General features: G+C 38.0%; 1 protein-coding gene across 1 annotated transcript in view; it reads left to right on the top strand.

Moving 5' to 3' along the window:
- Positions 1-23,121, top strand: part of LOC141511801 (ENTH domain-containing protein 1-like) — a 116,302-nt gene that overhangs the window by 28,860 nt on the left and 64,321 nt on the right. The window contains 1 exon segment of the mRNA XM_074220833.1: positions 8,140-8,258. Within this exon segment, the coding sequence (XP_074076934.1) occupies positions 8,140-8,258 (119 nt within the window).

Genomic DNA, 23,121 nt, shown 5'->3' with positions numbered 1-23,121 from the left:
CAAAAACTGTTAGGCTATGATTACATTCCTAGCAGAGGCCAAACAGAATGACATGTAGGAAAAGAGGGTCACTTCCACCTGTGAGCATAAAGGATTTAGAGAGGAGGTGAGTTCAGCCCTGAGGAAAGAGAAGGATTTCAATGTTCAGAGAGGTAGGGGATTCCCCTCCAAAGAAAGAAGATTGTGTGTTCAAACATAGGGAAGTGGGAGAAAGAAGGGTGGAATTAGGGAATGGGGGATTGTGGGAAGGGGGGGGCTCTGAAAAAGGATACAGGAAAAGCTTATTGAAGCCAGATTAAAGAAGGCCCGGACTGCTTGGTGAAGGCACTGGTATGTGACTGCAGAGACTGTGGAGGGACCGTGACTGGATAGCAGACCTGGGCCTTAGGAAGTTGTTTTGGCAGTTATTTTTAGGGAGGGCCTGGAAATAGCAGGACAGTTAGGAGGCTACCTCAATAGGCTCAGAAGGACTTAACTGAAGCCTTCCCTAGAAGCAAAAAGGTGAGAGTGATACAGAAGATATTCAATAGGACTTTGACATTTATCTAACATGGGGTTAGAAGGAAGGGCCAACTAAGTTTGGAGGCTGGGTGATTGGGAGTCAGTGATGCTATTAGAAATAGGGAAGTGGGAAAGGTCTACACGTATGAGGCAGGAGAAGGAAGAGAAGGCAGTGAAAGAGACAGAAGTCAGAGGGGAAAAGGCACTGAATTATATGAAGAGAGATTAGAAAGAAGGAACCCAAGGGAACCATTGCTGGATGTCCCCTGCTTAGATGAAACACAAACTTCAGATCCCAGCATTCAAGGTCCTTCAGAATCTGGCTTCAGTGTACTCAACCTTGTCATGCATTAGCTTTAACATCACACTATATATTTCAGCAAAACTAGAATGCATGCTGTTTCCCAATCTCATCCTGCCTGTCTTAACTCCATTGTCTCTGCATGTGCTGTCATCCCTGATGCCTGGATTGGCTTTCCTCCAATTTCTCCTTTTTGAAACTTTCTCTTCCCTTCTCTTAAGGCCCAAATCAGGTGTCCTTTTCCTTTCTGATTCCCTAGATTACAAGTGACTTGTATGACTTTATGTCTTGATGTCTCATCCCACTCAGTTCAGGCTTCTCCTATATACTTGCCGTATTTTTGTTCTGCTGATTGGTGTATTTTGTCTCACTTCCCAGCTGCACTTCAGATTGGAAGCTTTTTGAGGATAGGGATTGTAATTATAAGATCATGGATTTACAGCTTGAAGGGACCTTGGAGATCATCTAAAGTAGCCTACTTATTTATCAGATGAGGAATCTTGAGGTCCACAGAAATACTTGCCCCCCCCCATGCAGGTCGACCTTGTAGCCATGATCTGTATCCTGGTCCTCCAACCAACTGGATATCTTGAACTATTATTTCCTGTAGACATCATAACATTGAACATGTCTTGAACAGAACTTATTCTCTTCTCTCATCCAGAAAAAACTTTCTGATTTCTCTTGAGAGCACCCCAGTCACTCAGGCTCACAATCTGGGTCATCCTGGCTGCCTCTTTCCAGCCTCTTATATCAAATCAGCTGTCTGGCCTTGGATGTCTTATCTCTGTCTCCTTCCCTCATCTGACCCTGCCACCACCCATGGGCAATGTGACTTGGTCTCTAAGCCTCAAATCTCTGGCCACTCCAGTTCCATCTGCCACTGGTTTCATTGTCATACTGATCTTCCTGGCCATGTCACGCTCTACCCCCATGCCATGTTTGGCAGGGGCAAAGCAGTGGATCTAGTTACAAGACCTGGTTTCAAATACTGGCTCAGTACTTATAAACCATGTGATTTTAGGCACATTTTCTGTAAAGTGAGGGGGTTCAAATAGATCAACTTTGAACTAAAATTGTGCAAAAGTTACGACCCTTTGAATTTGCTCTTTACTAATTTGTATCCTTTGTTTCCCCTCTTTTATTTGAAATTCTCTTTCTTTTATTCAAAAACATCTGAATTTATTGTTCCTATTTCTTCCTTACAATCTTCATTATTTCTCCCATACCAGTCCTGTCTATGTGACTGAACACCTTTTTTATTCATGCTTATCTACTAAGCTGACTTAACACTTTCAAATTTCTTTTCAAAATTAGATGTTAAAGACATGAATTGCCTATTCTTTCACTGGAAGAACTTCCTAGAGAAATGCATGTCTTGTAATGCCCCTATATAGCTTTATAAATTGACAAATGATAATTTGTTCAAGATGCTTGTCACAGGTCTGAGGACAATAATACTAGCCTCTATATCTTTTCCAAACTTACGACTATGTGAAAATTAAAAAAAACAACTATTTATCATCTGAGAAACTTAGCTCTCCCTTCCCCCATTTTATTGCTGATTTTATCTGTCCTATTTAGACTTTAATCTACTGAGCAGGCTCTGAGTCTTTTCTCTTATTGGTATGGCATGAAAGCCTGTCTCGACCCACAGCAAAAATACACAGATGCTAAATCATAAAGGGAACACTTGGGGAATTGGTCCAGGATTGAAGACCAATGAGACACCTCTTCATTTCCAAAATAGAGCCGGGAATCCTAAATGAACCTCCGTTAGGATATCTGCTTCCTGTCCCAGCTGATAAATGCTACAAATGCTCGAATTCACTTCTGTGGTATTGCGGTATTATTATTATTATTATAGGCCTCACAGAAATTTAAATCTTGCTTAAAATATTTTCATAAAGCAACTCCCACCTTAATATTCAAGTACTTATCTTTTGAGGAATCATTAACATCATAGCCTACAGCATCTCTTCACTCTTCCTTTGACTTCACAGCTCAGATAAAAACAGCAAGAGGACTTTTTCCTGGAAGAGTTCTTCTTGTAGGTTTGCCTCTATCTAATAGTGTCATCAGACACAGTGTATTTCCAGTATTGTGCTGTCTGACAACAAACTGCCCCTCGGGCTTGGCTCCTAGAAGCTGGACTGTTGTTTGTTCACTTCTGTTCCTAGCTCTGATCATGAGGAATCCTGGCTTCTGATCCTGTCTCAGGTTCCTTCTGGTTATGTGACTATGGAGAAGTCTGAGTCTTGGCTTTCTCATCCAGAAAAAAAGAAAAGGGAGTTAGACTAGATGACTCACAGTTTTCTGGGCCTCAGTTTCCTCATCTGAAAATGGTGGTGTAATAAAACTCTGTAAACTACCTCACAGAATGGTGAGGTCCAGATGAAAATAGTAAATGTGCCATGCTTTATGTTGCTATCAGCTATTGTTGGTGGTGTCCCAGTATGTTTTTTATTCTATGAATATTTACCTCCTCCATTCTTGTTCCCCTACTGCCTTTTTCAGGCCTTTAAAGCTGTCCTTCATTAATTTATTCCAGATCTAAGATTCCACAAAAACATAATAAATGCTCATTGTTTGAAAATCATTTTTGAATGCCCAGGGTGTTTTATATGTATGTAAGAGAAGGAATAATAAAAGACACAATTACAACAGAAATCAATTCTAAATGGATCAAATAGGCCAAGCCTTAAATCATCAGCTTCTCAGGTGATGTTCCTGTTAACCACTGTTACTTTTCAAATCTCTCAGTCTATGGTAAATTCACTTTTTATGCAAAATCCATTTTTTATGACACTGGGTTTCTTCATCCTTCTTAGTACATTGTATACTTTCCTGCCTTCAAGGAGAGTGACTGCCCTCTACAGTGATCTTGTCTGTTCTTTTTTTTTTAGTTTTTTAAATTTAATTTTTTTTTATTACATTTGAGTTCCAAGCTGTTTCCCGCTCTCTCTTCCAAACCCATGCTAGAGAAGGTCACCTCTTTTTTATACTTTTCCTGCTCAGAAATTTAATTTACTTCTGACCATCTTCTAAAAGTTCCTTTTCCTATCTCCCTTGCCCTCCTATTTCTCTGTAAGTTAAGAAGAATTTTATGCCCTACTAAATGTATATGCTGTTCCTTCTTTAACTCAGTGCTAATAAGAATGAGGTTCCCATATTACCTGCCTCCTACCCCATCCTCCCCATCACTGTGATGGTTCTTCCATTGATGCCTTTTTTGCATGAGACTCCATTTTTTTTGCAAATGACTCCATTTTACCTCTCCCTAGCCAATTTCATTTTTATGATCATAATAAAATGAACCAGAAGCCTTCTATGTATACTGTTTCAAACTACCATAGTAATGATGAAATTCTTTTTTATGTATTTTATTCATTTATTAATTCTTTTATTTTACCTGGGAAACATGAGATGCACAAGTTTTGAAAATCTACCCTAAATGTTCACACAGACTGTTTGTGCCCAATCTGTGGTAGAATATTCTGAGCTCTAATTGGTCTGTTTAGTCACAGCTAGATACATGGAAGACTCTATCATAATAATGATGTTTTGATCCTCTTTGAGAATGAAGGGACACCAACCAACTAACCTGGAACTATGATTAGATAGATGGATTTTTCTTTTTAAAAAATAAATTTATTTTTTCCAATTTTTTGCAGAGATAGTTTTCAACATTCATTTTTTGGTAAGATTTTAGGTTCCAAATTTTTCTCCCTCCCTCCCTTCCTTTTCCCTTCTTGACAGCAAGTAATTTAATATAAGTTAAACATGTATAACTATGTTAAACACATTTCCATATTAATGACATTCTTAAGAGTTACAAATATCATTTTCCCATATAAGAAATAAACAGCTTAACCTTATTAATTTCCTTTTTGATTTCTTTTTCATGTTCACCTTCTTATGTTTCTCCTGATCTTTAAGTCAGATTTTCTGTTCAGTTCTGACCTCAAGACTATCTGAAAGTCCTTTAGTTCATGAAATGTTCATTTTTTTCCCTTGCAGGATTAAACTCGGTCATTCTTGGCTGCAAACCAAGTTCTTTTGTTCTTTGGAATATCATATTCCACATCTTTTGGTCTTTTTAATGTAGAAACTACTAAATCTTATGTTGTCCTGACTGTAGTTCCACAGAATTTGAATTGTTTCTTTCTAGTTTCTTGGAGTCATTTCTCATTGATCCAGGAACTTTGATATTTAGCTATAATGTTTCTGTGAGTTTTCGTTTTGAGTTTTCTTTCAGGTGATGATCAGTGAATTTTTTCAAATTCTCTTTTACCCTCTAATTCTAGAACTTCAGGACAATAATTTTTTGAAGTATAGCATCTAGATTCTTTTTTTTTTTGGTCATAACTTTCAGGTAGTCTGATAATTCTTCTCTCTCCTCATTCTATTTTCCAGGTCACTTGTTTTTCCTGATGAAATGTTTTGCATTCTTTTCTATTTTTTCGTTCTTTTGATTTTGTTTCTCTATTATTTATTCTTCTTCTTCTTATTTGCTTGGTTTTTGCAAGGCAATGGGGTTAAATGACTTGCTCAAGTTCACACAGCTAGTAAATATCATATGTGAAGCTAGATTTGAACTCAGGGTCCTCCTGACTCCAGGTTGGTGCTCTACATTGCACCACCTAGCTACCCCTGTTTTATTATTTCTTGATGTCTTATAAAATTATTTTCTCTTGCCACTTCTAAGCTTTAGGAGTTATTTTCTTCAGTAAGTTTTTGTATCTCCTTTTTTAATCGATTGACTTTCTTTTCATAATTTTCTTGCATTATTCTTACTTCTTTTCCCAATTTCCCTCAATCTATGTTATTTGAATTTTAAAGTCCTTTCTAAACTCCTTCATGAACTTTTTTGGACTTATGACCATTTTTATGTTTTTTGTAGGAAGCTGTTTTGCCACCTGCTGAGTTTGAACCCTGATGTTTTCTGTCACCATAGTAGCTATAGTTCTTTCTAGTAGTTGAGTTCTTTCTCTTTTGTTTACTCGTTTTCTTGCTGTTGTTTTCTGATTTCTATCTGAGACTTTTGACCTTTTGGTTCTTCCAAAGTGCTATAATCTAAGACCGGTGTGGTTCAACTCACTTCTTGGTCTATGAGTGACCTCAAGTACTCTTCTCCATCCCTGAGCCTTGATCAGGGCCCCCAGCATTGCTGTAACTGTGGCAGCTGATTCCTCTGCCCCAGAAGCAAAACTAGGGACCCTCACTCTTCTGCCACAGTCAGCTGGGCCCTGCCCTTTGTGACTGCACTTTTGTGTGTGTGCTTGTTCCCTCTTTCCCCACAGCCTTGGCCCGGGACTCTGTCTGATCATTGCATCTAGCCCTGTCCAGTAGCAGTGAAAGGGTCCCATCCAATCTTCTTCTGCTTGGCTGTCCAAACCCAAGGTCTGTGGGGCTAGGAGCTCTGGAGGCTGTTGTCCACATGGATTCCCCCAGGATTGTGGTTTGCTGATTCTGTCTGACTGCAGCTGTCTGCACCTCATTCTAGACAAACCCTGCCACCAGTCTGAGCTTTCCTAACATCCTTCCAAATTTAGGCTGGATAATTGTTTACCCCAACTTTTAATGATTTCTGGATCTGCCATCTTCCATCAGTTCCTTTTGACCACATCTATTCTTTAACCCTCCTGCCTATACTCTTCTCACTTCCTCATCCCTGAGAGTGTTTGTCCTCCTCCCCTTGCCTTGGCTTTCTCCATATTTTAAGGCTGTTTTAGGGACCTGCAAAAATACCAACGTCCCTAGTAGCCTTCTCAGATTGTGCTGCCTTTTTCTGAAATCCTTTATTACTCTGTGGATTAGAACTTATTCTTAATTGCTGATTTTAGGTTATTTTGTCTTCATCTAGACTGTAATGCCTTGAGAATAAGATTCAAGTCTTATACTTCCTTTACTTCCCTTACTGCATCCCACAGAGTGCCAGGTTTAGACTATGTAATGGATAATTAACATTATGGAAACAATGTGCTTTTTCAGAACTTAGAGATTTTCAATCTCTAAAGAAATTTCAAAAAAATTTCATCTTCATATTTTTTCATTTCCCTTCTTTTGTTCCCCAGAAAGAATGTATATATTTTTCTTTCATCTCATTGATTTGGAAGTTTCCTTTAACCTATAGATCACAACCACAATACGGTGAGATGTGGATTGAGTCCTGGACCAGGAATCAGGAATAACCCTTGCTACCCTGGATGCTATTGTGGAAATCATCTAATTTCTCTGGGGTTCAGTTTCCTCATCTGGAAAATGAGAGTATAAGAGACTCAGTGGCTTCTAATGGCTAATTCTATATCGTCCTGTGATCCAATCCTCCTTTTATCTAGGTGCCCCAATAAATTTGCTTTGGAGGGTTCATGCTAAGTGTGGATGTTGCCTTCAGTTCCTTTTGAAATCTAGCAAGTACCAGTCAAGGAATTTGGCTGTGCTATTATTTCTTGTCCTCATCGCATTACAAACCCATCTTCTCTTCCTGTCATAAATTTTCTTGATGACATCTTGTACTCCATTTCTTCTTCATTGTCTTGCTAGTTGCAATTTTCTTATCAAATAGCCTAAAAATTTCCTTATTTTCCTTTATGGTATATGCATCTCATAATGTTATAATTTTCTTTTACATACATTTGATAAAATTATGGGGTGGAGGATATGTTCAGTATGTGACCTTGACTTGAGTTGGAGGAGCTAGGGTCAGATGGTGTCAGGAAATGTTCTAAGGCCCCTTCCAGCTTGGACATTCTCTAGTCCAGTGGAAGGCCTGGGTTCAAATCTGACCCCCAGTCACTTACTACTTACATGACCCTAGACAGGTCACTTAATTTGTTTGCCTCCGTTTTCTTATCTGTAAAATTGGAATAAAATTGGAATAAAATAAACTATCTTCCAGACTTCTTGTGAGGATGAAAGGAGGTTGCTCTAGACAAGATCATCAGCTTTTCTAGGGTGGAAGATGACTGTTATCCCTTATTGGCTAGAAGTCCATTTGAATAATTTCAACTTTATTTTCTATATTTCCACATATCCTATTTTGTTTTACAAGAATGAAGCATGTTTCAAATTCTGAGGCTATAGAAGTGGTGATGAGAAGACAGGTAAGAATAGAAGTTTGGGGTGAATTTTTAAATCTGTCTGAGCTTGTCAGTGATCATCAAGAGGTATTGAACTATTAGTATTCATTGTTAACCATTGGTAGGTGGTGAATGTGCCAGTGGACCCTTTGAGGTTTCAGAAACATTTTTCAGTATGATTAACTAAGAAATGTAATGTTTGTGTTAAATTACTTTTCCTTTTCACCAAAATAATTAGCTATCTTTCATTGACAGAAAGTACTTCCAAGACAGAATTGAGACCAGAGCAGAGTTGTTATCACCATATGCTGAGCAGAAGTTCGGTGTCCCAGGAAGCTCTACCACTCAAAATAAACACTTGGAAATCGGCAGAAGTAAGTCTTGAAACAAACCTGTAAGAGAATTATCTGGCCTGCTAAGTAATAATAAACTGCAGCTGCTGGAAAACTAATACTTTTCAATCTTCATGTAGTATCATAGAGTTAGAGTGGGAAAAACCATGGAGGTCATTGAGTACAACCCCTTCATTTTGCATCTGAGACATGGCGGGCTAAGGGACTTACCATGGGTCATCCAGTTGGTAAATGTTGAGATGTTTTTCCACTTCTAGCTTCGCTATTTTAAGCTACTATTAGAGTACTGATTAAAAAATGTAAGCATGACATTTTTTTTTTCAAAAAAGGAAATGGTGCATGAGATGGTTGATTTTTCTCCAGGAAATGAAATTTATATTATATAATTTAATTATAGAGGGAATTTAGTTGTCTCTTCCTTAGATCTTCAAAAGTAGAGATTAAATTGGCCTCTGGTTTGCTGTGCCCATGTAGAAATCCCTAGAAAATATGACTCTTGAAAGCAATTTGAAATCTAAAGACAGAGAAACAATTCTACTAACAAAAGAAAGAAGGAGTTACCTGAAGAGGCCATTGTAGATGAGCAGGAAATGCCTTGGCCAATTTAGATTTTTAAAAAGACCTGGGCTGAACAAGGAAGCAAGGACTTGAAATGGAGAATGGGTCTGGTCTTGTAGACCCCAGTGTAGGTAGCCCTAGAGTCCAGAAAGAGTGAGACTGGTGGAGAAGTTAATCTCAGCCAAAAGGCTTGTTTGTTTTAAGATCTAAAAGGGAAGAGCAGGAGGTCAGGTTGGGCTGATCAAGGAAGGACCAAGGCAGCCTCTTGGGAGGGGGCTAATGGAAGTAGAGAGATGGCACTTCCCAAAACACTTGTATTTGTCCTATTTTATCAGTCAAGAAGGGGGATAGGAATCCTTGAACTAAATAGGACAGGACTAACCTGGATCCTAGGGAGTTGCTACCCATTTAAGGAAGGAGTTCATAAGAGAGGACCAGGCTATCCTAGCTTAGAGTCTAGGGTGCCAAAGGAAATGATGAATGTCATTGCTGAGCTCCTGTCTATGGGTTCTGAAAGATCATGGGAAAGAGGTCTGGTGTTACCATGTGACTAGTGGGACATCTTTCAAATAGAGGAAGAGGGTGGCATCTGCCAACTCTTGATCAGAGAACTTGACTTCAGTTGTAAGCAAACCTCTGGAATCCCTTCTGAATCTTGGACAAGCCACCTAATATTCATTTTAAAGGGATGGGTGGTGGATCACCACAGGAGGAACTAGTGATCAAAGAGGCCTCTAGATTTCTTCTAGAACTGCTCATATCCAGCTAACCTATTTCCTTTTTAGTAAGGGTTGCTAGGCTGGAAGATGAGAAGAGTGGAGTTAACATAGATTTTAATGACAAAGTCTTATTGTGAAAGGGTTGGAAGATGCAAGTGAGGCATCAGTACAGGTAGGTAGATTTGGGACTGGTTAGATGGTTTGCTGTCAGCTTTGGGAGGATGTTTCTGGGTGGAGTACTTCAGGAATTTGTCCTTAACCTGGTGATCTTCAATGTTCTTGTAGATAACATTCATATCAGATTTGAGGCCTTGGGGCATCTAGGGCACCAGAGTTTGTGTCCTGCTGGTGTGGCCCCAGAGGAGCCATGGCCAACACTGCACTTGACTGATTATGGTGCAGGAGGGAAATTCATGATACCCAAATATCAGACTTTGGAAGCATTAAAGTGCAAACATGACTTGGCTTTCTTACTGTAGGGGTCCCATGTTTTCCCTGTCATCCCCCACAAAGCTGTGCCCAGCTCAGCAAGTGATGGTGCTCCCAGTCCAGATTTATAGAGTGCTTGGCAGGAAGCTGAGGGACAGTCTATGGACCCTGGAAGAGTTGGGGTGTAGAGTCCTAGAGCTGCCCACCAGCTCCTGGAGTTCCTCAAAGGATGCTTTCTTCCTTTTTTGCTAGGAAGCGGCAACTAATGGTGTTCTTCCAACTGTGATTCTTGTCCTGAGAAGCTCTGTTTGCAATCAGAACTTTAGAGAGCCAGTGTTGTGATAGGACGAATGTCTTTCAGACTTTGAAGCTCCATTAGATGAGATTGTTTTGGTCAAGCTTACCCCAAGGGCCTAGGGCATTCCAGAAATGTTGGTCACTGAGCAAAGTGCTAACCCCCATTCTCTCCTCCCCTTGCCCCCACCTTTTTGGGGCTGCTTCCATGTCCTGATAACAGCAGCTTGGGGGATACTAAGAGAAGAGATTTATAAACAGATAGAATGAAGGGACACACAAACAGGTTCTAGGAATTTGGATAAGGAGATAAGGGAGCTAGTCTTGGAATCCCATAGACATAGGTTTAAGATCTGCTTCTTTTTTTTAATTTAAATTTATTTTTATTAAAGATATTATTTGAGTTTTACATTTTCCCCCCAATCTTGCTTCCCTCCCCCCTCCCCCCCACAGATAGCACTCTGTCAGTCTTTACTTTGTTTCCATGTTGTACCTTATTCCAAATTGGGTGTGATGAGAGAGAAATCATATCCTTAAAGAGAAGAGACGTCTAAGAGGTAACAAGATCAGACAATAAGCTATCTGTTTTTTTTTTCTAAATTAAAGGGAATAGTCCTTGCACTTTGTTCAAACTCCACAGCTCCTTATCTGGATACAGATGGCACTCTCCTTTGCAGGCAGCCCAAAATTGTTCCTGATTGTTGCACTGATAGAATGAGCAAGTCCTTCAAGGTTGAACATCACTCCCATGTTGCTGTTAGGGTGTACAGTGTTTTTCTGGTTCTGCTCATCTCACTCAGCATCAGTTCATGCAAATCCCTCCAGGTTTCCCTGAAATCCCATCCCTCCTGGTTTCTAATAGAACAATAGTGTTCCATGACATACATATACCACAGTTTGCTAAGCCATTCCCCAATTGAAGGACATTTACTGGATTTCCAATTCTTTGCCACCACAAACAGGGCTGCTATAAATATTTTTGTACAAGTTATGTTTTTACCCTTTTTCCTCATCTCTTCAGGGTATAGACCCAGTAGTGGTATTGCTGGGTCAAAGGGTATGCACATTTTTGTTGCCCTTTGGGCATAGGTCCAAATAGCTCTCCAGAAGGGTTGGATGAGTTCACAGCTCCACCAACAGTGCAATAGTGTCCCAGATTTCCCACATCCCTTCCAACAATGATCAAGATCTGCTTCTAATACATACAGCTTCCTCAGCAAATGATGTAGCCTGTCCATGGTGGAAGTGTCTCTTGAAGTTATGGAAAAATGGCTGAAGTTCCTCAGTTAAAAAGCAATGTTCCAAAATTCCCTGGGTGCTCCTCAGAGAGCCAAATCACAAGTCCAGAGTCCAGGCCAAGAAAATGTGTTTTCTACAGTGTGAAATTGTACATTTGGCACTATTTTAATTTCTCCTTCACAACATAAAGGGCTTCTACAATATTCCTACTTCTGAAAAACTTTCTATTTAAGGAACTTAGGTAATTGGAATTAGTATCTTAGGATACTTTCTTCATCTTCTGATTGAGGTGAATGCTAGACTATTTTACCATGTTAGTGTGTTTCAAGTAAATGGCGGGGGGTCATAGAACAAAGATGAACATGAACTGGAAAATGTGGATTAATGGAGAGCATCTAAAAATGGAGCTTTCAACAGTTTCATTCCCTGTAACAGCATAAATTTGATCGTATGTACAATGATGATTTTGCGTGGCTTTGATAACATAATTATCCCCTAAATGTGTTATTCAGTTTAAATAATAGGACAAGCAGTTCAAGATAGAAAGGAAAGAATGTAAATTTTCCATATCATTGACTGGTAAGCTTGATTGTAGGGCAGTGTCCTGAAAACCCTGAGAAAAGACAATAATCATGAGGAGAGAATAATTAGCAGTATTAAATGCTTCAGAGAGATTGAGAATAAGAAAAGATCATCAGATTTGGCAGTTAGAGATCATTAGTGATATTGAAGATAACTGTTGAGGGGATTGATGAGATCAGAAGCCAGACTGTACAGGGCTTAAGGAGTGAGTAAAGAGAGGAAGGTGCAAGCAATGGGTATAAACAGCCTTTTCTAGAAGTTTAGCTGAGAAAAGGAGGGGAATGCATGAAGGAGATCATTTAAGGAGAGACTCTAGTGATTTTAAGAATGTGGGAGATTATACATGTTTGAAAGCAATGAAAAAGAGACCAGGAGACTGGGAGAGGGGTTTGATGAAGGTGGGAATATGTTGGTGAATATGAGAAGTAATGGGCATAAGAACATATATAGAGGGGTTGACTTCGGGGTGGAGAAAGGCCACTTCATTAGCAGAGACTAGAGAAAAGGAGGAGAGGCAGGGAGATGTCAAACCATTCTGAAATGAAGAGAAGATAAAAAAAGAGCTTGGGTTGAATGACCTTAATTTTCTCAGTGAAGTAAGAGATGACTTTCTCAGCAGAGGGGTGGAAATGTGGAAGGAGAGGTGAAGAGGAGGTTTGAAACAGTTTCTGTGGGGAGTGAGAGAGAAACCAGTTATTGTCTCAGGCTACAGGAAGCTAACAGAACTGATACTGCCTAACCTCAACAGGGCTTTCACTGCAGTAAGGCAATTACATGTCTTCCTCTGCTCAGGGCTAGGATTTGGCAGAGGGTGATAGTTGCTAGAAAGAGGAAAGATTCTAGAGTAGAGCTTCAAGGTACAGTTGAATTAGTAGAATTAATGAAGAAAAGTAAAGCAAGAGCAGGGCTAATGTCTTGGGAAGGTATTGAGGGCTGTGTCCTTAGGAGGTTATGATGATGGGGAAGCAGATGGCTTTAGGAGGGGTTAACATGGCAAGAGGTGGCATGGTCGGATACCTTGGAAGTAATGGTGAAATCCAGTGTGTCATCCTTTTGTATGGCCAAAGTAGATTGAGAATTAGGTAATTGCATCTGAGGTGGCTGAAACTGAGAAATTAGGGTGTTTGGGGAGGTATCAACATGAAGTTTAAGGGCAGGAAGTAGAGAGGAGGCAGTCTTGTCTTCTTCTCAGGAGGGAGCATGACCTGGTGACAGAATTTTGTCGATTCAGATCCCTTAAAAGAGAGTCAAATTAAAAAGTGCTTCCAGGAGGGGGGAAATGTAAAATGAGCCATGGAGAGGATTTGTTATGAAAAAGTTCCACAAACCAAACCTGTGTCCATCCATAAGAGATAAATATCTCACCCTTAAGGTACATTCTATTCTAACATGCTTTGTAGTTATTTGTGAACATGCTTCATGCTTTATTCCTCCTTTCCCCCGATAACTGATAAGTTCCCTAAGGTCAGAGACTACATTTTGCTTTATCTCTGAATCTGGAGTACCTTCAAAATGTTTCATAGGTGAGTTAATTAAATTGACTTGTCAGTGTCCAGAGGGGACACAGAATAAAAGGTGAAAGATAGGAGGAATAACATTAACAATTAGAGCTGTTGAGCAATTTCAAAGACATTCTTGGGGGATATGGAGGTTCCCTACCAGGCAAAGGTTTGATTACCTGTTGTTTGCTATGTTTTAGAGAATTTTTGGAGTTTCTGGAAATCAGGTGGGTAAGTTTTAAGGTTCCTTTTAATTCTTGGATTTATTGATTCTAGGAATAATTAAATGCAATATTTATCAGCCTGTTCTCATTTTGTAGGTTTATGCATTGATGAAATTCAGATTTAAAATGAATTGATATAGCAATTAGATAGAACTATTAATCTGTGGTGCATAAGTTATTTGATACAGATAAAGACGGAAATGCATTCCCAATAGTTCTGTGAATTTGCAGTTGTCTTTTCCAGCCAGCCCCCTGGTTCAGGTGCTCATTCCCTCTAGCTTGGGCTATGTGTTGGTCCTCTGGCAGGTCCCCCTTCTGTCATCTCTCCCCACACAACTGCCAACCCGTTCACTCCCTTACTCAGGAAAACTGCAGTTTCTCCCTCTTGGGATCCCCCTGGGATAAATCCTTCCCAGGCCATCTTGTCCTGCCTCACTAGGCTCTCTGCACCTTGCTTCTGGGTGTTCTGGCCTCATCAGCCTGTGGGCCTTTCCTCAGGAGTGTACCACAGGTTTCCATGGCTTCACATGGGCTGCTCTCAGCCCCCATGTCTATGGTGTATGCGTTCCTCACCTCTTCTTCCTTTAATCCCTAGTTTTCTTCCAGCCTTAGCTGAGGATGGAAGACCTGAGTTCAAATCCCACCTTAGGCCCTGGCTGTGTGGTATGTCACCTCTCTCTGCCTCAGTTTTCTCCTCTGGGTGCTGGTTTTAAGGGCCTCTAAGGTCCTTTCTGGCTTTAACTCCATTGATCCTCATGACCACTAATACCCTCTCTCACAAAATTATTTATTATTTAATTTTCTAAAAACTTCAATAAAATGTAAGTTTCTTGAAGATAGAGGCTATCTTCAGTATCAAATACAGGACCTGCACCATTTTAAGAACTTAATAAATCTGTCTTGAATAAATACAGAAAAATAAAATAGTCTGATTTTCCTTTGTCCTCCTCATTTCTCTCTACAGGAATCTCCTGGAACTGATTCGGTCCACCCTATGTCCTAAATGATTTTCTTAAAATGATGTTTTCCTTGTCTGGGAAAGAGGGTTAGAGGTCTGACTGTCCCCATTTCTACACCTTGCAGCATCCCAGAAATACTCTTTTGCGCGCCCACCATCATTTCTTGTTAATGTCAGTGGCATTTGAGGCATGCCGACGTGCCCTTTCTTCAGTCATCTGCCTTGGTAGCAGCTGATGGAACCTGGCACACGGAAGCAGTCAGTCTAATTAGTGATGCTGCGTGTGCCACAGAAGGGCTGGGGGGAGCAACGACACGGGAGGTGCACTGTCATCCTTTTACAGACTAGGAATCTAAACGGGATCATTTCTTTGGTCTAGTGGGCACGGGCAACACTTTGAAACATCTTTTAAAAGAAACAATTTGAAATAGAAACTGTTAACTTGTTCTTGTTCCACATAGGAAGAGGAAAATTACCTCCCAAAGCAACATCTAATGCTCCTTACAGAATGGAGCCTGTAGACAGACACATGATTCTACTTGACTGAGGGAGGTTTCAATTCCAAAAGAAAGGTTTTTTAATTTGTGTCCCTTAGACATGAATCAGTTTTCTTTCTGCATATTGTTAGTAATTTTTATGACAAAATCTGCTTAATTAGCAGACCTATTTATATTCAGATGATCCCATTTTCCCTCTTGACGCCCATTTTCTACTTTTTGACTTGATTGGAGAATGAGGTGGCAATGTTGATTTTTTTTTGGCCTTAGTCATTTCCATGGCAACAGATAGAGATGATGTGAATTGGGTTCACATAAAATTAGAGCTCACCAACTCTTTAGTCTGGTTATGAGTTACTAAGTTAGAGTAAAGAAATAGGAAATTATTTTTCTTGTGTGTGATCTCAAGGAATTAATTCAGGGCCCAGTGCCTCTATTGATTAGTTTGCTTAAATGACGAATTCTGTATATTGAAGGCATTATTAAACTTGGTACTGTTTTTACAAATCACTTAGAACTCAGAGGCAAAAATTTTGTACAAATGGATGTTCCATTTTAGGACAATTATTTCTCTTGTCTGCTTTCTGCATTTCTTTTTCAAGTCTAAAATTTCCTTTAGTGTTCCTGGAAATTCTTTGAGGAGGAGGCCTTCTTAGACAATCTGTCCCAAGCTGAGCAGTCAAGCAGAAGAAAAGGACAGTGGGCCCTGAGGGGATGCTTCCAGAGGTAGAGCCAGGAAGGTTAGTTCACAGAGTGCACTCATTGCTTATCTTGATGAGAAGGTGGCTTAGCCAGGATGGAAGGATCTGGAAAATGACTGATTTTGTTTTGGTTGGGATTAAATCAAGTATAGACTTTATCATGCTCCCTGAGAAGCTGGATGCTGCTCACTCTCCTTTCCTAATTCTAGACCTTCCCTTGGCTTCCCATCACTCAGCTTCCTTGTCTCCTTTGCATTTCCCTCCATTTGCATAAGATGTCTTAAAAGTCTTTGTGAAGTTTTCAGCTTTTAATAGCTTAAGTAGTTTCAAACTGCATTAAGACTTGTATAACTCCCTGCATTTGTTTTTGTTGAGATCATCACTGTTTTTGTTGAGATCATCCCAGTCTTCTGTCCTAAAGAATCCTTTTTTAAGGTGTCTGTTACCAAGCAAACAGACTTCTCCATTGCAGTACCTTCCTTCATACTTAGGGACTTTGCTATTTACACTAAGGTTCTTCCTAATACCCTGCTCTCCTGCTTCATTGACTTCCTCAGCTTTCATCACCAGTATCTTCCCCCTACCTTTGCCATCCTCAGGAGTGGCCTCTTAGGCCTCATCATCACTTCAATTACCTTCCAAAACCCTCCTTTTTTTCTTAATTAGAATTTATTTTTCAACTCTCTTTTGCCCACTTTCCCCCAAACCTATTTATTCTCTCTACAATCTCCTGTCCTTCCATCTTTCCTGTTCTCCAAGTCCATTACCTTACCTTGGACTCACTTTTTGCCCTGCCTTTTCCCAGTCTTGACTCTATAGTTAACCAGTTCAATTATGCATATCTTCTACTTTTTGACTCAACTCGCCCAATACCCATGAGACTTCCTTAGCATCTCTGTTATATGTGTATAAATATATTACATTCACATACACAGACATGTGAATATGTTTAACAATGTGCATATAGAAATGTACATACCCACAGATGTATGTAAACATACATATACACATGTGTAGATATTTACACACATTATGACTGGGTACACCATGAATTTATGTTGTGTCACCTCCCTGCTAAAGTTGATCTTGTGTCTGCACTAAATCTGATACCAAGATGGCAAATTCCTAGGATTGGAGAGCCATTGGGGCTGCCTAGGGAGGGGCAAATATGCCCAGATTAGAAAAATGGAGCTGTTTAAAAGCTTCTATGCCAATCAGTACTGGGATTAGGTTGGGTTTGTGAGTAACCACTGCATTTCTAGCTTAAGGAAGTGGGCATGGATAATGGCCCAGCAAAAGAGACTGAGGAGTGATTGCTTGGGGACAGTAACATTTTTAAGCCCAGAGAAAATGTGTCCAGGAGGACACAGTGGTAGCAAAGCCAGACATTGGAGAGTGACCAGGAGGATGAGGATGGAAAAAAGTCTAAGTTTACCTCCTTAAGAAATCATTGGTAACCTTTGAGAGATCTGCTTCCATAGAAGGGTGGAGCTGATGTCCCTCCTCTCTGGTAAGAGGCCTCAAAGTTGAGAGAGGAGTGAGGAAGTGTAGACAACTGAGAGAGAGAGGAGGTCCAGTTTCAAAAACAAACAAAAAACCCCAAAATAAACCTTCAGTAACTCTTTTGAATGGTTTGCATTCTCTTGATGTCTTTAATATGCACTAAAGAGTCCCCATCTCTCAGCAGATAACCATGATTCATACTTTACTGAAAAAATTATGACCATTCAACTTTTTAGCTCCTTTATTCAATTTCTTTACTCCAAACCCATCTACAACTTCATCTATCTATTCCTCAACTCATCCAGTCTGGCCAAGACCAATCCTTCTGTTTGTGTCCATGATCCCATCCCTCTCCAGGAATTTATCTTGTCAATATCCCCCTTCCATGCTCTCTCTCCCCCTTAATAATCTCTTCCTTTTATCTTGCTCCTTTTCATTGCCTACAGTATTTAGATTCTTGGAAAACCTTGAAAAATGCTGACATTGCCATACCTTCAAGTTTTTTCTCTTTTCTCTATTTTATTGAAGAACTAGAAAGACATTTATATTCATTGCCTCTACTGACTCACCCATTCCTCATATTTTGATCTTTTGTAGGGGCATCTGTCCCACCATTTTATAGAAACAGTTCTCTTAAAGATTTCAATTAATTCTCTTTTTTAATGTTATGCTTTTTTAACTTTAAAATTGATCTTAAAACATAATTTTCTTTTTTAAATTTTGAGTTCCAAAATCTCTCCCTCCTATCCCCTCACTTACCTGTTGAGAAGGCAAACAATATCATACTTGTGAAATCATGCAAATCATGCGGAATTATACTTGTGAAATCATGCAAAACATTTACATATTAGTCCTATTGCAAAAAGGAAGAAAAACAAAAAAGTGAAAAAAGTTAAATTTTAATTTTCTCTCAAAAGTTCCTCAATTCTCTTTCTGAAGGAGTGCATTTTTTCACCTTGAGTCCTTTCAGATTATTTTAGATCATTGTCTTCTTGAGAACAGCCAAATCTTTCACAGTTGATCATCATCTCACCATTGTGATTACTGTGCAGAATGATTTTCCAGTTCACTAGCTCCTTTACTTTTAGATTTTCATATTCCAAGTAGTCCACTTCTTTCATGTAGAACCCACTACATCCTGTGTGATCCTCAGTGTTACTCAACAATATTTGAACTATTTCTAGGTGCACTAATTTTGCTGGGCAGTAGCTTTTCCTGTTTAGTTAAGAATACATAACTTTGAGTTGTATATGATATGTTTCTTTTTCTAATTTTTTATAGTATGATTTTAATAATAAGGTCACATATCCATTTACAATATATTGTTGAATATGGTGAAAGTATTGTTCTAATCCTAATTTTTGGTATATTGTTTTCTAGTTTTCCCAGCAGTTTTTGTCTAGGAAATACATATTTTCCACTTTATCAGAGTGGGTTATTGAGTTCTGTTGTTTTTGAATCTCCCTTGTATAATTTGTTCTATTGATCTCCCTTTTTTTTAACCAATACCAGATAATCTTGATGCTTTATAAGTTAGAGAACTTGCTTCTCTTCACATTTTCTTTGATATCTTAGATGTTTGTTGTTCAAAAGAATTTTGTTGAATTCTGTAAACTATCCCCATAATAATTTGATTGATATAGCATTAAAACTGAAAATTAATTTTTGTAGTAATTGTCATTTTAATTATATTGGCATGGCCCAGCCATGAGCACTGAATATTCCTCCAGGTATTTAAGTTGTTTTTAAGGACAGCACTTGTAACATCTTTTGTTGCTTGAGTAGGTTTGATTCCCAGATATTTTATGCATTTTTAAAATTATTTGAAAAGGGATTTCTCTTTCTATTATTTTTTTTGTGTTTTGATTTTATTATATACAAATGCTGTTGATTTTTGAGGATTTATTTTGTAACCTTCAGCTTTACTCCAATAGTTGTCCAGTATTTTTGCCAATTCCCAAGGATTTTCCAAGTAAACCATGCAAAGTTTTATCTCCTCTTTACCTATCTCTATAACTATGATTTCTTTATTTTTTATTATCTTATTGTTATTGCTAACATTTCCAGAACTAATTCAAATAATAGTGTCAATGTCATTTCCATATTTTTTAGAAAAAATTCTAGTGTATTCCCATTATATGGGATACTTGCTTTTGGTTCTATATAGTTGCTTTTTATGATATTAAAAAAGACCTTCTATGGTTATACTTTGTAGGTTTTTAGCATAAAAGAGTATCATACTTTTTCTCTATCTATTGAGATGATTAGGTAGTTTTAGCTATTGTGGTTTTGAAAATGATTAATTATGTTATAATTATTTTCCTAATGTTGAATTATCTTTTAATCCCTGTTTATTATTGTTATAATAAAATATTTTTTACCATATTTGTTGGAAAATTTTCTAGTATATTCTAATTATATGTGATTATATTTGATGCTTGCTTTGGTTTATATATATATATATATGTATATATATACATATATATATATATATATATATATATAGGCTTTTATGTTTTTAAAAAAGCTCTCTTTGACAGGATTTTGTTTAAAACTTTTGAACCAACATTCATTAATATATTGGCCTATAGTTATATTTCCCTAGTTTAGGTATTAGGACTATATTTGTCTCATAAAAGTGATTTGATAGGATATATTCTTTTTCAATTTTTCAGAATAATTTGTGAAATAGGGGTACTAACTGTTTTCTTAAAGTTGATACAATTATCCAGGGAATCCATCAGGACTAGGAGTTTTTCCTTTGGTAATTCTTTTATAGCTATCTATTTCCTTTTCTGAGATTGAATTTTTAAAGATTTTTTCTATTAGTTTAGGTATTTTATATTTTTAGGGTATTCTGATATTTATTTTATGTTCTCAGTTTTGTTAACCTATATGATGTCTTAGGATGATTCATTTTATTCTGGTTTTGCTGTGATTTCACCTAATTTATTTGCAGTTTTACTGATTTGATTTTTTGTTCTCATGTATAAATCAGATTAGCAAAAAGTTTATCAATTTTATTGTTTTCAAAGAACCAGTGTTTAGTTTTATTTATCATTTTCTTTTTATTCCCTTTCCAATTTTGAATATTTCCTCTTATGTGCTATTTTAGGTATGTTTATTTTTTGGCATGCTAATTTTAAAAAATGCATATTCAGCTCATTAATTCTCTTTTTATATTTTGTTAGTGTATGTTTGTAAGGATATGATTTGTCCTCTGAATACTACTTTATCTGCATCCAAAAATTTGGTATGTTTTTCATCATTATCATTTTCTTTTACATGGTTATTAACAGTTTCTATGATATGTTCTTTTACCTACTCTTTCATTGTTAAGTCTTTACTGGTTCTGTATCTTTTGTTTGTGATCCCTAAACCAATGATTATTTTTATTTGTTATGATCCATACAGGATGTATTAACTGCCTTTTCACAGTTGTTTGTAATGTCTCTGAGCCCTAGACTCAGTTTTTGTAAAGGTTTTTGTAAAAGTTCCATGTGCTGCTGAGAAATGTATATGTTCTTTTGTGGTTCCCTTTAGAAGATACCATAAGGACAGTCAAGGACAGAACCAAGAGCGCAGAGAGAAGCCAGGAACTTCCTTAAGTTCCCCTTAGAAATGACATTAATCAAGCCTCTAAAAGCCAGGAACTTCCTTAAGTTCCCCTTAGAGATGACATTAATCAAGCCTCTAAATGGATTCTGGAGACCACAGAATCCACAAAAGAACAAAGTGGAGCAATTTCCAGCAAGGCCTATCTTGGGTGAAGTAGAAGTGCAGCCAGGAGCCTTGAACTGAAGTCAGTGAACAGGCAGGGTATGGAGGGGACCAGCTGGAGATTCCTCAGCTGTTAACAAGGGACTATAGAAAGTTTCTTTGGAGACAAAGACAGGCAAAACACCATCCCAGAAGAGGATGGCAGGAAAAGTACTACATGAGAAGCTGTAGAGGAGAAAATGAACTGAGCTTTGGTCCAAAAAGACAACTTGGAAGAGCCCCAAAAGAATTTTTAAAACCAAGTAGAAAAATTGGGGAAAGAAATGCAAGAGAAATTCAACATCTTGCAAAAGGAAGCACAAAAATTAACTGAAGAAAATACATCCTTTAAAATACAGTTAGGAAAATGGAAAAGGTAACAGTGCCTTTAAAAGAGAATTGACCAAATGGAAAAGGAAATGCAAAAGGTAACTAAAGAAAATAATTCCTTGAGGAATAGAACTAGGCAAATGGAGATTAATGACTCTATGAAATGTAAGAATTAGTCAAGCAGGGGGCAGCTAGGTGACGCAGTGTATAGAGCACTGGTCCTGGAGTCAGGAGTACCTGAGTTCAACCGGCCTTAGACACTTAATAATTATCTAGATGGGGGGCGGCTAGGTGGTGCAGTGAATAGAGCACCGGCCCTGGAGTCAGAAGTACCTGAGTTCAAATCCGGTCTCAGACACTTAATAATTACCTAGCTGTGTGGCCTTGGGCAGGCCACTTAACCCCATTGCCTTGCAAAAAAACTAAAAAACAAACAAAAAAAGAATTAGTAAAGAAAAATCAAAACTGAAAAATAGAAGAAAATTTAACATATCTCTTTGGAAAAATAATTAACTTGGAATATAGATACAGGAGAGATAATTTAAGAATTATTGGTCTATCTGAAAGCCATGATCAAAAAAAAAAGAAACTGGACGTTTTTTAAGAAATCATCAAGGAAAACTGCTCTGATATCCTAGAACCAGAGGGTAAAATCATCATTGAAAGAATACATCGATCATCTCCTGAAAGGGATTTCAAAATGAAAATGCCACAGAATATTGTAGCCAAATTTCAGAATTATCAGATTAAAGGAGGAAATCCTGTAGGCAGCCAGAAAAAAGCAATTCAAATACCAAGGAGTCACATTCAGTTTGATGCAGAACTTGTCAACTTCAATATTAAAGGATTGAAGGGCCTGGAATATGCAAAGGAGCTTGATTTGCAACCAAGAATCAACTACCCAGCAGCACTGAGCACACTTTTTCAGGGATAAAATAGACCTTTGATGAAATTGGTGACTTTCAAATTTTTCTGATGACAAAACTAGAGCTAAACAGAAAATTTGATCTTCAAACATGAGACTCAAGAGATACATAAAAAGGGAAACAGGGAAAGAAAAATTATGTTACTCAATAAGATTAAGCAGGTTACATCCCTAAAGGGGAGGAAGATAATCATCACTAGATATAACTTGATTTTGATGGGATGATTTTTTTGATGATTGATAGATATTTATTTTGAATTTTACAATCCCCCCCCCCAAAATCTCGCTTCCTTTGCCCCATCCCCTACAGAAGGCAGTCTGATAGTCTTTACATTATTTTCATCCTATACATTGATCAAAATTGAATATGTTGAGAGAAAAATCAAATCCTTAGGAAAAATAAAAGATATAACAAAATTAATTAATATATAAGTTTTTTTTAAAATGAAGGTAATAGTCTTTGATCTTTGTTTAAATTCCACAATTCTTTCACTGGATGCAGATGGTATTCTCCATCACAGATACCCTAAAATTGTCCCTGATTATTGCACTGATGAAATAAGCAAGTCCATTAATAGTGATCCTCAACTCCATGTTGCAGTTATGGTGTACAATGTTCTTTTGGTTCTGCTCATCTCACTCAGCATCTGTTTGTGCTTTCCAGACT

The sequence above is a fragment of the Macrotis lagotis genome, chromosome 2, assembly GCF_037893015.1.
Source record: "Macrotis lagotis isolate mMagLag1 chromosome 2, bilby.v1.9.chrom.fasta, whole genome shotgun sequence".
In the NCBI taxonomy this organism is placed as follows: domain Eukaryota; kingdom Metazoa; phylum Chordata; class Mammalia; order Peramelemorphia; family Peramelidae; genus Macrotis; species Macrotis lagotis.
This window is presented reverse-complemented; position numbering and strand designations above follow the sequence as displayed.